The 18,177-nt window shown below is 39.1% G+C and overlaps 2 protein-coding genes across 2 annotated transcripts in view; one reads left to right on the forward strand and one right to left on the reverse strand.

Annotated features, from left to right (window-relative positions):
* Positions 1 to 18,177, reverse strand: part of ANAPC10 (anaphase promoting complex subunit 10) — a 246,919-nt gene that overhangs the window by 6,831 nt on the left and 221,911 nt on the right. The gene's annotated exons all lie outside the window — the stretch shown is intronic.
* Positions 333 to 18,177, forward strand: part of LOC107520348 (hedgehog interacting protein) — an 87,794-nt gene continuing 69,949 nt past the window's right edge. Inside the window, exons 1-4 of the mRNA XM_036233523.1 lie at positions 333 to 1,261; positions 6,974 to 7,166; positions 13,757 to 13,913; positions 14,592 to 14,793. Of these exons, the coding sequence (XP_036089416.1) occupies positions 983 to 1,261; positions 6,974 to 7,166; positions 13,757 to 13,913; positions 14,592 to 14,793 (831 nt within the window). The 5' untranslated portion in view covers positions 333 to 982. The remainder of the gene's footprint in view (positions 1,262 to 6,973; positions 7,167 to 13,756; positions 13,914 to 14,591; positions 14,794 to 18,177) is intronic.

Raw genomic sequence — 18,177 nt, forward strand, 5'->3', positions numbered from 1 at the left:
GGCCCTGCAAGGGGCCCCTCCCTTCTCACCTCCCGCGGCCCCCTCTTACTCACTTTCTCTCGGAGCCTCAGCTCGGCAGCCTATGGCCCACCGTCGTGTAGAGGGGGCGCGGGCAGGAGAAAGGAGCCAGCGGGGACTCTCGGGGTCGTGCAGGCCGGCCGGCCTGAGAGCCGGGACCGCGGACGCCCCCACCCGGGCGCCGGGGCCAGGCGGGCGCGCCGGGTGCCGCGCCCTGGAGGTTGGCTCCGGGGGCGCCGCCGGGCCCCCCGTCTCCGCGCGCCGCCGCGGCCCGCAGCCCCTCCCTGCGCATCCCGGGGGCCCAGGGGACGCGCTCGCGCCGGGGCCGTCCCCTCCCCTCCCCCCAGCCCGGGCGGGGGCGCGCGAGAAGCGGTGACGTCAAGGGGCGCGCGGTGGCAGCACCTCCCCGCGCGCTAGTTAAAAAGAAGAAGAAAAGAGGGAACGAAACATGAGAGGCTGTGTGAGAAGCTGCAGCCGCGGGCGGAGACCTCAGCATCATCCGGAGCCCAGCGCCGGCCCTGCCTTCGCCTGCCCCGTCGCCGCCGGCTCCGTTCCTGCTACTGTCTCACCTAAACAGCTCCCGTTACGCGGACAAGTGAACCTCTGTGGCCGTCTTCTCCTCCTCTTCCTCCTCCTCTCCCAACTCCTTCTCCTCCTCCCGCTTCGCAGCCGCAGCGAAAAGCCCCTGACCCAGCTGACACTGGCACGACTGCGAGCGGTGTCACCCGCACACCTTCCTCTCGCTTCTCGGGCTCCCCCGAGGCGCTGGACGCACCTCCGCGACTTTTATTTTCCGCAGAGTCGCATCGCTCTACATAGTCTCTGCCCCGCCGCCACCTTCCTGCCTCTCGCGTGCCCCGCCGCCCCGCAGCCTCCTCCTGGAGCTGCGCCCTAGTGCCCCTGCTGGGCAGTGGCGTTCCCCCCTCGTCCGCGCGCGCCCAGCCCCGGCCGCTGCGGGCAGACGATGCTGAAGATGCTCTCATTTAAGCTGCTGCTGCTGGCCATGGCTCTGGGCTTCTTTGAAGGAGATGCTAAGTTTGGGGAAAGAAGCGAAGGGAGCGGAGCGAGGAGGAGACGGTGCCTGAATGGGAATCCTCCGAGGCGCCTGAAAAGGAGAGACAGGCGCGTGATGTCCCAGCTGGAGCTGCTGAGCGGGGAGGAGATGCTGTGCGGTGGCTTCTACCCGCGCCTGTCCTGCTGCCTGCGGAGTGACAGCCCGGGGCTGGGGCGCCTGGATTCCAAGGTAGGCGCGCGCCCTCCTCACCCGTGCGGGATTGGCGGACTGGCCGGGTGGCGTTCCCGGTGGCTCCGGCAGTGCCGGTGGCTGTAAGAAGGGCGCAACTCGTTCGGGCGGTTCTTTTTGATAACTTTTCTAAAGCGCTAGCGCGATGCCGTTGTGCGTTCCTCGGGGTGCACAGATACCTCTCCCGCCCCCAAGAGTCCGCGGTCGGGATGCTGTGCAAAACTGCCTGTCTCAGAAAACAGAAGCTTCTGTGGTACCCGCATTCGGGGCTGGGTAAATATTTTAAAAGAATCGCGATTAACAGTGTGTTTGGATCGAATCGGGCATTGGCTGCGGTGAAACTGTAAATTAAGGTGGCTGTGGTTTCCGGTTTATTTTGCTAGGGTAAAAAGATTTGTGCAGCTTTCTCCACGTGCTCGGTTAGGGAGAGGGCTGAATCGTAAAGGATGTTGAAGCATGGTTGGTTTATGATCCCCAGCCCCGTCAGAGGGGGTTGTCTAACGTTACAATCGTGAAACAGCGAAAAGGGAACTCCTAGTACTCCAGCTGGGAACCTGAAAAACTGGCGAAAGACTTTGCTGGGGCGTATTTATCACATAAAACGGAGATGGTTCTCCGTCTCCGTTTGCGATGTTGTGTAATATTATAAATTCAGGCTTTCAATGGTATTTTTTTTAGTTGTCTAGGAAGATCTCTAGAAACTTGTTTCGGGAGTAAGGGCATTTACATTTGCCTTGCGCTAGTAAGTTTAAACAAATATGGAAATAGTGTTGGTTGAGTGGAAAGACATGCTTATTTTTCAGTTTGCGACCTTTCTTGCCACGAGATGCAGTAATGTGTGCCGTCTACTGTACTCCAAAGAAAGCCTGGGGGATCACGTCATTAACAATCACTGCACGTGAAATAAACAATCAGGTGTCTTTGCTCCCCCCTTTTCCCCATTTTAGGTTTAATTAAGAATTCCTCTGTTACAACACTGCAGTTGTCAAGGTCTGAGAGACTCTTGGAAAACTTGTGCTTCACAGTCTTGCTGGCCCAAGCATTAAAAAAAAAAAAAAAAATACCCTGGCTGAATCTAATTTTTATGCTCAGTTCACGGTAGATTTCACTCTATTCTCATGTAAACAGCTCCTACGAATCAACATATGTGTCTGGGTGGTATCTCTCACTTTGTTTTGTAACAAAAAGCCATATTGCATCATTTAATTTGCTCAAGTCATGCAAATAGGAAAAAATCAATAGGACAAAAAGGGGTCGACTTATCCTCCTCCCCACTAAACTGCTGCCCACACACAGAGTCCTGTTGCTTATGGCAAAAGAATAACAACAACACCATTGTGTTTGTTAGTTGGTTCACTAATGGGTGAAACTAGAGAACATCATTCTCTTTCAGTCCCCAGCTCTGTCCAAATGTTCATGCCTTTTGAGGGAGCATTTGTCCGACTCCCTCTATTCCCAGATGAGTGAGAACTGTCTTGCTGCAGGTTTTCAGCTGCAACTCTCTCTTTATTCTTACCATATGCAGCAGTAGTCTGAGATTCGGAGAACAGATAGCCCGGCATTTTCTTCAGAAACAATGTCATTAAGCTCCTGTGTTGTAATTGAATTAAATTACAGAATTTCTACATTCACATCATCTGTGGGGTTTTACCAGGAGCCCAAAAGAACCAGGAAATTCAGAGGAAGGTTTAGACATATTTGCCATTAAGTGTCCTTGTGTGCAGTGCACCCTGAGTACACCCATGACCTGCAGACCCCTGCAATACCGAAGTCTTCCAGGGACATGAGGAATAAAAACTTTGTTCTCAACTAAATGTAGTTGAGAGTGGGCAAAGGGCAGGGTTGCGACTGAGGAGAGATATAACCCTTAAGAGAAGTTATACAAAAAAGTTTTTTAAAGAGATCATTCTTTAGAAAGCAATCTGCCACGTTAGCCATCACATTCCTTTCCATTTTACATGCTTCCAATATCCAACAAACCTCCACTCATTTGGGAAATGTTTCTGAATTAAATATGGTGCACTCGACTTTGCTGGTTTCATTACAAATGGTTTATAAACCAACAATACTCAAATTGTCCAAATCAGAGATTGATACAGCTATGCCTATGCATTTTTGACCTATGTTAGCTCTCAGTTTTTAATAGTTTTTAAAACATGTTATTTTATAATAAACTTCAGTGTTTCCCTTCTTCCTAAGCTTTCCTGGTTTATAATATATGTTAGGGTCTTATTTCATAATGCATGTACAGGAGAAATGATGGCTATTTGAAAGGGCCCTTTTTTGTTTATGAAAAAAAAAAAAATCCCCAGAAAGATTTCTGCAACTTTTCAAGAAACTACAGGAGTAACCTTTTCCTATGGGAAGAAACTCCATAGACAAATGGATGGTAGCTAACTAGGTGCGACTACTGAGCATGCTCGGCTGCACAGTTAAATCCAGTTTCCAGACTAACACATTTTCTTTAATGTAATGAGCTAGCACTGAGTTCAGTTCTTTAGCTATGGCGTTACGCTTTTATATTTTAACATTTTTGTCTATTTTAATAGTTTTGTGTATTGTAACGAGGTGGCTAACTACCATTATAAATAAAATTTAGGAAGTTATATAGTCTTAACAATATTTTTGCAGCCCCTAAATACAACATGCTAAAAAGATCTAATTCCCATTAGCCAAATTGAATCCGCAACCAATTGAAATGCCCCCATTTCTAAAACTTAACTTGTAGCTACAGAGGCATAGAAGCTCTCTCTACCTTGGGTGGTTTCACAGCCAAAGCTGTCAAGGAATGGGTGAAAAGTAATTGTTTTCAAGTGTGCCCTTTTACAATCATTTGTTTGCTCTGGCTCTTTCAGGGACAAAGGCTATTGTTGAACACATCCAACTAAACAAATAACTCATCCTGGGGTCCCTTTAACAGCTGCCTTAGTACAATGATCTATTTACATATTAGCCTAAAATTGAAACTGAACTCTTTAATGACATAATCCAGCACTATAGTCCAGAGACGCATGTGTTCTACCCAACAGCTGAAGAACCTTGTAGGCATATGATTTTTAGAAATAACTTTCCGTGTACCAAGTGATCTTAAGGCGACATCTTAATATACTGTCATGTGTTTTCTCCTTTTGTCCACTCATCGGGCCCATGGGGGTGCCTTTTTATCCTCTTTGTTTAGTTACTTGATAAATAAAGAGAAATACAGAAGGTCTCTGTCACCCACTTTACTATCTGTTGATAAGCTATAGTTGTAGGCCACGCTTCTCTGTGTGTTCCAGGATTTATCTAACCTTTCTTTTATGGATTTTACTTTCATGTAGCCAGAGATTAAAGGATGACCTGCCAGATGTTATAAATTAGCAACAGCCACAATCATTACTAGGCACGCTGTAATAACGTTTCGAAGTTTGACATGATTTCCAAAGTACATTTAGTTGAAACCACTATAATTTGATGGTTTCGTATATGGCTTTTAAAAATCGAAACAGGAAATTAGCCTAAATTTCTTCTTAAGATTGATGACATTGTCAGACATAAAGTTAAGGACCTGTTTAGGCCCAGACACATAGACCGAAAAGAAGAAAAAATACCCTACACACACACACCAGTACGCATCTGTCTAAAACAGTGTTGCAGCTTGGACTGAGTCAGTTTAATTGACTTCAGTAAGACTATTGGTTCATTGAAACCAAAGCCAGAATGATGGCTCTATCTATGCTCAAATAGGTATTTACACTGCAGACCTCACACGGAGCAAACTGTTACCGTCCTGCTGGGCCGGGACAGCATGGAACTTTACAAAGAATAACATTATACTTGATTTCAGATAATTTATTAAATCCTATTTCCGAAACTTCTGATGCGAGATCTTGTGGCCAGGACACATTCCAAAAATTGTAAAAGAGAAAATTCTTTAGACACTAAAATCAGGCTTCTTCCTGGACAGCAGCTGGGAGAGTATATGGGGATCATTTTGTTTCAGCTATAAAAAATGGAAGCATGCATATTCTCCATAAAACCAAAGGTAATTACATTCCAGTTTTTCAGCCAGCAAAAAGAGGTGGTTTCGGCATCCTGCAGTTTTGTTCTAACAGGACTGCTGTCTGATAAACAAACAGAACAAAGTCGAACAGTATTAATATTGAATGGATCTGGTGAGGTCTGCCAGAGTATGGACAATAAAAGACATTTAAAACATTCTTGGAATGCAAATTCTAAGTGTCTGGTGTATGTTTCCTTTTAGAAATCTTTAACCATTTAAGCAATTGTCATTTAAATAAATTGATACAAATTGAAATGTAAATACGATTGTGATTAATAGTGACTTTTCTGATTATCATACCTACAACATATTGTATTTTTTTTTCCTGAAATCAGGTAGCTTCTATTGAAATTTAATTACCACAGCCTAAAATTTCATCATGCTTGCACTCAAGGATTTTTTTTAGCTGCTTTGCTCTTTCAGATCTAAATTTTGTGATGACCTAGAATATCTTTACGCTATAAAAACAGAAGCTTTACAATGTACTCAAATTAGAGCTTCAACTTGTGAATGAAATATTTGCTTTAAAGAATACTCGAGTTAAAGATGTTAATTTCAGTTCCTAGTTCTAAATAATTAAGTATAAATATAGTTACATAAACTGAGAAAAGGTATAAAATTCAATCTCAAAGGTGTTTATTTTTAATATGTAAAATCCATTGTTGATTTAGACAGGATTAAATTTCATGTCTCAAATATTGTGCAGATATTGTTCCTCTGTATTTATTAGAGGGATTCCTGAAGGCAGTTTTTTAAAGTTAGTACTAGACACTGAGACCTATTTTATCTACAAATTTCTAACCTCAATGAATCAATGACTCCAAAGTTGGTCTTATTGAAATAAAAGACCTAATACCGTATAAATAAGGATAAAAGTATGCCTTTTTTTTTCATTAAAATTTACTAAATACTATACAAAAGCACTTTTATGAGACTCTTGTGTTTATTCATACATATAACATACCTGAGGAGCTAGTTAGGAAGTTTTTCCTGGCTAAGATATGATGAATAATAAAAATTGGTCTTAAACCTACTTGATTCTGCTTCAGGTATTATTTTAATAGGACATGAAAGGGAGATAGTTTCCCCCACTTCCTATAACTTACCCTATGCAATCTCTAGATTGAAAATTTTAATTGAAATTAGAAAAATGTAATTCAATTAACATCTTTCAGAATATCATATTAGGAATTTCAGGAGTGAAATAGAAATGTTTACCTACTCCTTATTTACCTGTTACACAAATAAGCCATGTTTTTAAAAATTCTCTTTACATGCAGTTGGATAAAGGTATTTACAATTTTAAAGTATCAGTCAGCATATACTTTGAGGCAGAGTAAAGTGATAAAGGGTTAAAGGGCCTAAATATAATTGTCATTTAAGTTTTCACACATGGAAGACAAATAACCAGACTTTGATTTGCAAGAGTACGAAGCACTTTCCTGCATCCATCGCCTTCGCTCTCCCATCTCAACCCAAGAGACCACGGGGACCCTTAGAAAGGCATTCTCTACCATGACATGGTAATCCTCCTAAGGCAACCACTTTGGCTGAGTAATACTTTTCTACTTACATAATTTAAAAAAAAAAAAAGGGGGGGGAGACTGGGGGTTACTGAACCTAACTTCGCATAGCTAAAAAGAAGTTTGTTTCTGATTTATGGCTTTCAGATATTTTCTGTTACCAACAACACGGAATGTGGGAAGTTACTGGAGGAAATCAAATGTGCGCTTTGCTCTCCGCATTCTCAGAGCCTGTTCCACTCACCTGAGAGAGAAGCCTTGGAAAGAGACCTCGGACTTCCCCTGCTCTGCAAAGACTATTGCAAAGAATTCTTTTATACTTGCCGAGGCCATATTCCAGGTAAAAAATGCATAAATTAAATAAACTACTGCAGAATTTCCATATAAGATACTTGTTCTTAAATGCTTGCCTACAAGAGTATAAAATTTATCTCAAAATCCCTATTTTTTCTCAAATACAATCTATCTCAAAATACCTGTCTTTCTAATTACCTATTTTTACCTCGTAATTAAGCCTTTCAAATCTGCAACCTTTTATTGATGCTAAAAGGATGACTGTCATTTCAGTCTACAAGTAGTACGTTGGTTTTTTGAAATGTTTTACATTTCTTGTTAAACCAATAATAGAGTTGGTGGCCTTTACACAAGTTGGATTATCAATCCGAATTTCTTGTTGGTGTTTTCTTTACCCATCAAAGTCAATATCAAGACAGGCCCCTCTCCTACAAAACTGACATGTAAGCGGAGACTGTCCACTGATTTTTAAGGTATTTCCTTAAATAAAATATGATTCAGAATCCAAAAGAATAACACCTTACAAAGCATTTGCACACATAGTAAGTAATTCGCTCCTCAAAACGCCCTGGGAGGGAGGGAGGAAAGGCGGAGTCATCTCCATTTGACAGATGAGGAAAACTGAGCCCCAGCAGATGTTAAATGCCTAACCCAAAGTTGTGTGGCAATAAAGTGATAGGATAGACATAGAAATTCTTATGCTCAGAGTCTCCCACGAATACCTGGTCACTATCATATTTTGGACCCGAACAAACATACAGACCTGGGACGTTGATTAATTTTGCCATTGAAAGTTTGGAAACTTCGGTTGTTGTTGGTTTAGTTGAAAGAATCAACATAGAGATAGAAAGGAATTTAACGAGACAGATTCTGTTTAGTTAGGCAAAGTCACACACAAACAAATCTACTGAAGCTAACAGTTTATAACAATAAATGGCACTGAAAAAAAAAAAGACAAGTTTTAAAAACTCTAGAATGCACTTGGAGAATTTTTTCAAACTGCTATGCACTTTTCACTTTTTTCTCTGACCCAGAAAAGTATAGGGTTTTTTTTTTTTTTTTTTGTAGATTTCTCTTAATAACCTAAGAAAACATTTTGACTAGGTTTGCTTGCTCCCTTTGGTGTGCCATTACGTGTATCTAAACCCATTCGATGTGAAAATATTATTATTGTCTTTATAAACTACAGCCATGTTTCTAAGGCTTTTCTTGAACCAGCTGTTTCTTCTTCTTCATCACATTCCCCAAAGCAAAGTAGAATAGGTCACGGTTGCCTGGATGGCCTGTCGAGAAGTGATAACAGATTAGGTCCCATAAAGGTTTGCTGCAGATTTCAAGTCTTGAAGGTTTGCCTTGAACACTGTAAGCCGGAAGTGGTAGCAACACTTAACAATTTCATCTACCTCTATCCACTTGAGATAAAGACAACCACGCTGGATTTAGGGACCCATCTGTGGTAGTCTTCCTATATCTGAAATTATTTTAGTTTCCAAAAGAACAACGACGACAGCAAAAACAATCTCCACTGTAGGAGAGAGCACAGCAAACAGCTCGGGAGGCAGAACAGCAAGCACCTCACTCCCCAGACCAACATATGTGGTGACGAACGACACATTTATTTTTCTACAAAGTTTGTATATATGTAAAACTGCTGAAGTGCATCAAGATGTCAAGTGCTTTTGGTGGCCACCCAGGCTGCCTTGAAAGATAACCAGATGAAAGCTCCACTCGAGTGGCGGATGGAGCCACGAGGGTGCTTTCCAGGGACGGCAGGCCGCAGCAGGCCTCGTCAGAGGGGGCTTCCTCTGTATCCGTCCAATGCTGATAGTCATTCTAAATACTTGTCCCAAAAGTGAGCTTAATGACACACCCTTCGTGTTACTTATGCCAACCAGTGTGTTTTAACCAGACTGAGAGCCTCGGCACATAGGTCACCATTTCCTAAAATATGACAACTAAAATGGTCATCCTCCCCTGAGCCCTTGCCCCTAGAATTCTAGAAACCTCATTTTTCAGAAATTGCTTGAAAAAGCAAATTTGTAATATTTTTCACCTTCTTAAGTCTGTTTAGTGACATGGTTTACTTTTCTCTGAAGTTCAAACTTATTTAAAACAAACAAACAAACAAAAAACCCTAGCTAGTTTGTGATCCTTTTTTAAAAAGAAACTAGTCAACATATTTTGATTATCCTCATTAACAGCTTCATCTTTCTGCAAATCAAAAAACATAAAGAGGAAGGTACCCTAAGGGAAGTATTTTGTTGAAAGTAGGCAAATGCTGAGAGGGATTGAGAGAGAGAAAATAATTGCAGAATGATCTCTCCCTTTGCTTCACCTCTATGGTTTTAAGACAGCGTCGGTTACTTTAGAATACAAGTACACCTGGAAAGGTAGCTACTTTCTAGAAATTTTAATACAGAAATATTCATGGTCTGCTTATTTTCCCCAAAAATGAAAAAAGAAGTTAAAAATAACTGTAGCGAGGGTATACCAGGGTTTTAATAATCGCAATATTCTCCAGTTATGAATTTACTTTGGGAGGTAAATTCTTAAAACTTCTAAAAACACCAAAGTTAAAAAACACACACGCACTCGGGCTCCTTCCTCAACACCACAGATCTTCCCTTCTGCCTGATCCATGATGAATAGAGTCGATGCTTTGCTATTCGCTAGATGATACCATCATACGCTCTGTGGAAAGCATCTAAAAGGACATCTATTAGCCTTGTTTCTTCCTTTATCTCGTTATCATAATGATTTTTATGACTTTCAGAGAGTCATTTGTAGATAAGTGTCGTGTGAAATGTCTGTGCACAATTAGTTCAATTGCTTTGATCCCGTTGCTAATGAGGCCAAGGTCAAGGATTTGATTCCACCCAGTTTCTCTCATCCACAGCCACTCCCAACCCCACTCAGATAGCTAACACATGTGGCTTATTAGTCCTCAAGAGAGCAAACCAAGAGGGAGGGATGGATATGTCAAATCCACTACCTCTACCAGAAGATGCTCTCAAGTTCAGGCCTGACCGTGGTTTTTGTTTGTTTGTTCGTTTTTGTTTTTGTTCTTTAATTTTCCTTACCATAATGAACAGCACACATAATGAGGAAAAATAACTTTTCCGTAGCATCCCCGCTGAGAGGAAAGCTGGAGCTTAGAGTCATCCACAGAGAACATTTATTTACATGTCAGTGTTTTATAGGGTGCTTTGTGCTATAGTGAGGCTGGGTTCATGATCCAGGCGAATAGTTCCAAGTCCAAGAGAGTTGATAAATTATCAGGAGTTAAAAAAAATATACATGGCTTCTGGAATAATCAGCGAACTTCCATCATTAGTAGACTTGGTCATAGTACGATGGTGCAGGGCAAGATAAACCTTCACTTTCAGTAAGATGCTCTTCAGTGTAGTCTTTCCAACAGAAGGGTACCATTTGGTAAATTACACCTTCCCTGGCAGCAGCAAAGTTACCCCGATGTACCAAAAGCAGATCACTTTTAGCTCTTCAGAGAAAAATATATCTTATCATTCACTGTCCACAAAATCAGATCACTTGAGGTAAAGTATTAACAAAAGTATTAGATGTTTCAATTCAACTATCATGATTGTAAGAAAAATGCCCATATTTTTATGTAAAAGTCTTTCGAGTTGGCTCCCTCCTTCACACTTTGATGACTCAGTTTGTCCAGATTCTGTAAGCTTGGGGTAACTCATCATTAACATTCTTTTGTTGTTGTTATTTTGTTTGTTTAGTATTCGCTAAAAGAGCATAGCACCTCCAGAGCTACAGTTTATGAATCTACACTCATTAATCGTCAGATGTTCCATTTGAAAATGATTTCTCATTTCCTCATGTTTGTCCACAGCTAATAATGCCTTATAAAGTGGAATCAGCCACGAGCATTGTTCATTAATTTCCTCTTAAGATGGTATTGGTTTGCAGGCAGTAATACTAGAATACAGATTTTTTAAAAACAGCAAAATCAAAACTTGTTCTGAATTGCACTTTGAAATTTTTCTATAACCCTAACCCCACAGGCAAATACCACATTGACACAAAATTTCTCCTTCACACAGCTATAAATATATCCATATTGGCATGGAGAGCTTCCTGTTTGATGAGGCACACACACACACACACACACACACACACACACGCATCTATACTATATCTAGTTATAGATACAGATATATCTTCAAAAAAAAAAAAAAAAAGATCTAGCCCAAAACTGTTCAAAAAGTTTAATTTAGCAACTCAGTTTTTTTCCCTTTCTTTTAACCTCAAACAGACTCCTTTAACACCACTAAACTGCTTTTATCTGTATGCTTAGCCATTAAAGAATGGAGAAGAAAAACTATCTTTTGCAAATTGTGAGTTGTTGAAGATGAGTAAATGCTGCTGCAGGCTTCATTCCTCTTCCCGACTTCTAATCCCTGAATTTTTTCAAAGAAAGATAACCTCCTTCCAGCTGCCTGGACTGTCCCTCGCATGAAGCACCCTTCCCAGCTGCCATGACTCCTTTTTCTGACCCCTCCCATGCTCCCACCCCCACACACATACGCACACTTCCAAAGACATCTGCTCTAACTTGTCTGGTTCCCCAAGACAAGATGTTTCCCAATGGCCTGGTTAGATATTGGCCTTGAAGAGTCTGTCTCATAAATTTACGGGTGATACATTTCACCCAAAAGTTAGGTCAAAATCTATATCAAGTTTTAACCATTTTGGACTCTCAAATTCCAAGATTAGTTTGTTTGAGATTGGAAGGAACCTATCTCAAGCTTTTAGTGTCTTTCATATTCCATTAATAAGCCTTACTTAGTTGTCCCCAAATTCTTGTTCTTAGAAATCCTTGCAAACCTGAATATGTTACACAACTTCTAGACTTAATTAAGATACCAAGTGCTTTTATCGCAGAATTAATGTGGGTATGATCATCTAATTTGTTAGGTAAAAATCAAGACGTTAAATATAATTAAAGGTACGAGACCAGAACTGGGAATTTAGGACTTAATATAAAGTAAATTCTGGTAGCAATGGACTATTTTATAAGCAGAAATCATCGGAATATGGAAATTAATCATTAATATGCCCCCCCTAAAAACTCAAGACCTTATTAACTCATATTGTAAAAGTAATACCAAAATTCTGTTTTGTCATGGAGTCCTCTTCTTTATTATTCTGTTTTTATTTGATAAGAATTGTTAATATACAAAAAAAGAAAAGATCTTTCATTTCCCTTTAAGTGAGTATATTTTGCATTTTCGATTTGGCTCCTTATAATTTTTTTTCAGTGAAGGGTGGAATGTCAGCTATTCTGCTTGAGAAGATTGAAAGGATATTTTAAGTATAATTTTTGTCTGACAACATAATCATTTTGTGAGGTGCAGGGAAAAGGCACCTACGTATTTGAAAATGGCGGCTCTGATATTAGCATTAATTCATTGCTTGATCATTGCACAGCAAATCAGCCATTTATTATAGCATATAATAACTTTGTGATAGTCATTAGATTTATTATTTAATCATACATTAGTGACAATGAAATAAGAATTATAAAATGGCCCAAACTAGTACCTGACGGTCTCCTTCTTTCTTGATTCTAGCATGTTCTTAGGAAGTTATTTTTACTATAGGGGGAAAAAATGCTGAATAGTGATCAGATAAGCTCATGAGCGCAACACATAATGACTGGAGAAGTGTCAAAATAAGTCAGTGCTGTAACAAGTTTAATGCTGGCTTTGTATAATGTGTATTTCCCTTTTAAAACACCCAATATACCAGCAATCCCTCTACTGGGTATTTACTCCAAAGACTTGAAAACTCATATCCAAAAGATATTTGCACACTGATGTTCATAGCAGCCTTATTCACAGTGACCAGGACATGGAAGCAACCGAAGTGTCCTATGATAGATGATTGGCTAAAGAAGCTATAGTACATGTATACAATGGAATAATACACAGCCATAAGAAGAGGTGAAATACTGCCATTTGTGACAACATGGATGGGCCTCAAGATAATCATGCTAAGCAAAATAAGCCAGACAAAGTTGCAAATCACATGATATCATTTATACGTAGGATTTAAACCTAAAAGCAACAAATGAGCAGGACAAACAAACAGAGACTCATGGACGTGGACTATAGGCTAGTGGTTACTAGTGGGGTTGGGGACGAGGGGGGAGGTAGGTGGAGTAAAGGGGGTCAAATATAGGGTTTGGGGGAAGTTGAAGTGGGTAAAGGGGATCAAATATATGGTAGCTGAAGGAAACTGGAGTTTGGGTGTGAACACACAATAGAATATATAGATGTCAAATGATAATGTACACATGAAAATTAATTGTTTTAACCAATGTTACCCCAATAAACTTAATTGAAAAATAAAGTAAAAAAATAATAATAAAATAAAATACCCAATACAATATTATTTTATTTTTACTGCAATTCTTACATTTTGGTTAAAAAAAAATGGAAATCCCAAGCCCCTCAAATTTTTATTACTTTTATTTTTGTCTATAGCTTTCCTGGAATATTCAGATAGTTTCTAAAAATTCTTTTCTTATATTTTATCTTTAAAATAGGATGCTTTTACTATGACATAAAGTATTTCTAATGAATCTTTTTCTATTTTTTAAAGGTTTCCTTCAAACTACTGCTGATGAGTTTTGCTTTTACTATGCAAGAAAAGATGGTGGGTTGTGCTTTCCAGATTTTCCAAGAAAACAAATCAGAGGACCAGCGTCTAACTACCTGGACCAGATGGAAGAATATGACAAAGTGGAAGAGATCAGCAGGTTCATAAAAATAATGGTCTTTAATCTTAGAAAACAAAAAACAAACAAAAATAAAACCCTGACGAATCTTATGGTTTCAAAAGTGAATCGTGTATTTGTTCACGTCCACAGCAATAGCCTCCATATGCTTTTCTTTTTAGTAGTTTGCTTCTCTAAAATCATATTAGCTTAAATGCTATTAATGTTTAAACAACTAATTTTCTATTATGAGCTTGGCTTCTTTATATTTTTAACTTGAATTTTATGATTGTTGGTAGGTTATGGCTCTATGGAAATATTCAGCACAAATATTATTAACAAATCAGAATTTTATTAATAGACAGAACTTTCTGAACTCCCTTTGCTAAGGTTTAATCATGAGTAAAGCTAGTTTTAATTATAGTCACTGAAAGATGAGATAATGAGCTTATGAACTTTTAAAATACATACACGTGTTGATTTTCTTTTACTTTCTGATAGGAGGCTGGGGTTTTTTTTGTTTGTGTGTTTGTTTGTTTGTTTGTTTTTCCCATTGAAAAGAATTTAAAAGAATCATATTGTGCCGTTGGGTCAGAGCAGCCCTTCATGATTATCGAAACCATTGATTCCTAGAGAAGTCTATTTTGAAAAGGATGCTAAGTGCATCCCCTACCGCCTGCATCTCAAGAAAAGCTGACTGGTTTCCTTTCATTTGCTTAGAAAGCACAAGCACAACTGCTTCTGTGTTCAGGAGGTCGTGAGTGGGCTGCGCCAGCCCGTCAGCGCCCTGCACAGTGGGGACGGCTCGCACCGGCTCTTCGTTCTGGAAAAAGAAGGTTACGTGAAGATACTCACCCCTGAAGGAGACATTTTCAAGGAGCCTTATTTGGACATTCACAAACTTGTTCAGAGTGGAATAAAGGTTGGCTTTTTAAATTTTATTTATCTTTGCTCTGGCCATGTTAATCTTATACTAGTGTTATCCTCACTGAAGGAATTTCTTTATAATAAAAGTATGTTTAAGGAGAAAATAAGGAGACAACAGAAAGGAACGATAACTATGGCAACTGACTCGGGACCGTAACATTAGATCTTTGATGTTATTTGGTGACTATTGAGCAGTGAAATCAGATTGGTATTTTGGCATGCTTTTCTTTATGTAATTGACACGTTTAAAATAATTCTTGATTTGATAAAGTATTTGTTTAAATGTTGTTTAACAGGCATAATACTTAGAATTGTGTATCAGCATTTGCTAGTAGAAACCAAGAGGTCTTTTGGTTATCTCGGCATTGCAAATCATTCTTTACCATGTCTGTTTTTGAGTATGTGTCATAAAAGATGCTACTTATACTGTGACTTCATTGTACAATGTTTCTACAGGTAAGTCAAACATTTTTATCTATAATAAGCCATCGTCATTACAAGCATTAGTGCATCTACTGCCTTTTTCCCCACTTTTCTAATCAAATTGTCATGTTAAGTAATCTAGTAGGTATGTAAATAAAATTATATTTATGTCACAAGGGAGTAACAGTACTAATAATACAGTACTAAGCCGTAAAGCAAGTTGTGGCATTCTAAAATTAAGACACATCGAACCGCTCATAACTGTTGTAGAATGAAAATAACTAACTATGGTTTGGGAAGAACTGGTTATTTTTCTCCTTTCTTAACTAGAAAAAACATTAAAGGATGATTTATACTTATCTACTCATATAGAAATAAACTCCTCCTTGCTTCGTTGAGCTCTACTCAAAGGTAAGAACATTAAAACCAGAAGAAACAAGTTGGGGAAAAATAGAAATACATTCCTGATATCTATGTATTCAATATCGACCATGTAAAATAATTAGAATGCCATGTTATTGGGACCACCCAACAAACTCAAGCTCATGTTGTGACTGTCACCGAGACATACTGCATGAGAGAAGTGCCTTATGGTACTATGGTCCTTTGAGATCATTTGGAAAACCTGTTTAACTCAGGAGTTTCAACTTTTTCCCAGTAGAATTCGCAGCAAATAATCAAAAGCCTCTTAAAATGAAGCATTAGTGTTTCGCACATCAGAGTTCAGTAAATACATTATTCCGAAATGTGTTCTGACTGCCAGTGGTACCTCATGAGCAAAGAATGAAGATGCAGGGACTAGAACATGGCTCACTGGCGGTGTATTTTTGTTACTACGAAAGTTAAACATGCTCTCCATAGAAGGAAAGACCGGGAAAAGTACTTTAAAAATCATCACCTATAATCTCATTGATTAAAAAATATCACTACTACCATTTTGGTATCTGTTCTTCCATTTTTTTATATTAAAATTAAATGAATTTTTTCTGACTACAAAGGTAATACAGGTCCATATTAATGTGGAAACACACAAGAAGAACATGGTATCTTGTAGCTTTTTTCCTAAAAAGTTTAAAATAAACTTAAAATCGATCCACAGAAACATCTTTTTAGCCTCCTTTTTTCACCTAACACTATGTCATGAGTATGTTACCAGATTTGGGAATTTTACTCAAAAACTTAGCTTTTATCTTTTTGGAGTGTTCCATTTCCTTTTTAATGAGACATTTAGGATGACTCCGGTCTTTCCTTTTCATCGTTATAAATAATGTTACTTACTGTGCTTGTATATATTATTTAACCTGATCACGGACAACTTTCTTAAAATTCATTCATAGAGCATTACTGAGCCGAAGGGCATACGCCATGATACACATTGTCAATTTGCTCTGACATATAATAGGTTTTCAACTATTTGAAAGACTAATGTATAGTTTTCAAATAATATTTTAGCGAAAATATTATTTGAAAACTAATACGTGTGATAAAGAAATGAGCTCAGAATCCTTGAAATTTTTGTTGTGAGAAACAGGAAAACTGATGTCTTATTTCTTCTTTAGCTGCCTAAAGAATGTCTTCCTTTTAATTAGAGTTCCTTCAGAGTCCCTCTTTCTTATTGTATGATCGTTTGCCGGGACATCGAATGAAAGTGTATCTTCTCTGACACTGAGACATTGCATAATTGCTACAGTAAAGTGGGACCAGCTGGTCGTGACAGTACCATGGGTCTGCCATGCCCCCGTTCTGTGGGAATTCTGCAGAAGTCCCTTTGTCTTCCTCTCTTAGGAGAGCTCCAGGGCTTCCGGGGCTTAAAATAAACTTCAAAATCCATCATGTTACCTATGTAGAATAAGTTACATAATATGACATATTTTAAGGTGCCACATTTCGAATTCCCATAGTATTTGGCACTTGTGATGCCAATAAGATTCAAATCTGTCACGTGGATGATAGATTTGAGTGGACAGTGGATAGTGAGTAACGAGACCACGTCCTTATCACCTCAAGGAGCCTTTATCTCAGGCTCCATGGATGCCTGTCACAAATCAGGGGTCGGAAGAGTTAGGAGAGGTTACTGTTGGTCTGTTCATGAGTTGATCATACCAATTATGTTTTGTGGTATGCCCCTGAGAGACTTCTGAAGTGAAAACATTTTCACAGCTATTTCACAGTAATTTTTCTCAGGCTTCTTAAAATATATATATATATAGTTGGTAACTACATATATATAGTTAGTGTGTTCAGGGTAATATTCCATATTTGTCAACAATCACTTTGCATAAGTAATGCAAATAGGAATTTTCATAAATTATTGTATGTGTCACTTCTTTACTATTCTTTCAGTTTTAAATCTCAAGAGAAAGAATAAAGCTATCGTAACAGACCACAGTATTGATTGCAATAGTCAGATCACAGAATTAATAATATATACTAAACTCAACCTTCATATGGTTGAAATGAAAACAAGACAAACCACAGTGGGATCCCCCGTGACATTAATTAATGACCAGCATAAGTCTATTAAATCAGAATTTAAATTCCTCCATAAACAGGAATTCCTGTTATAAGAGTTTCTAAAAGCTTGTGCTTTCTGTAAGGGAATCTGGAATTCCTTTTCTGCTAATTGTCAATTAAGAACTGACAGTGATTTCTGTCACTTGATAAAACACTGATCTTTCTGTGGCAAAGAGCTGGACTTGGTTGATCTCCTTAAACCTCTACCAGCCGTGATTCTTAGAGCCACCGGCTCTCTCGTAAATGGGTCTGGACTGAAGCTGAGCGTGATGTCTTACTTTTAAACATCCACATCGTAGGAGACTTCAGTACCCTGTGAGCTGAAGCTATATGCAGAAATGCAAAACACAAGCTAAAGAATTGACTTCTTTTTGCTACAGGAAATAAATTGTAGAGTTGGATTAATGGAATAAATTCCATGCCATGTGAACTGAAACTGCCA

Source organism: Rousettus aegyptiacus, unplaced genomic scaffold, assembly GCF_014176215.1.
Source record: "Rousettus aegyptiacus isolate mRouAeg1 unplaced genomic scaffold, mRouAeg1.p scaffold_m13_p_16, whole genome shotgun sequence".
Lineage (NCBI taxonomy): Eukaryota > Metazoa > Chordata > Mammalia > Chiroptera > Pteropodidae > Rousettus > Rousettus aegyptiacus.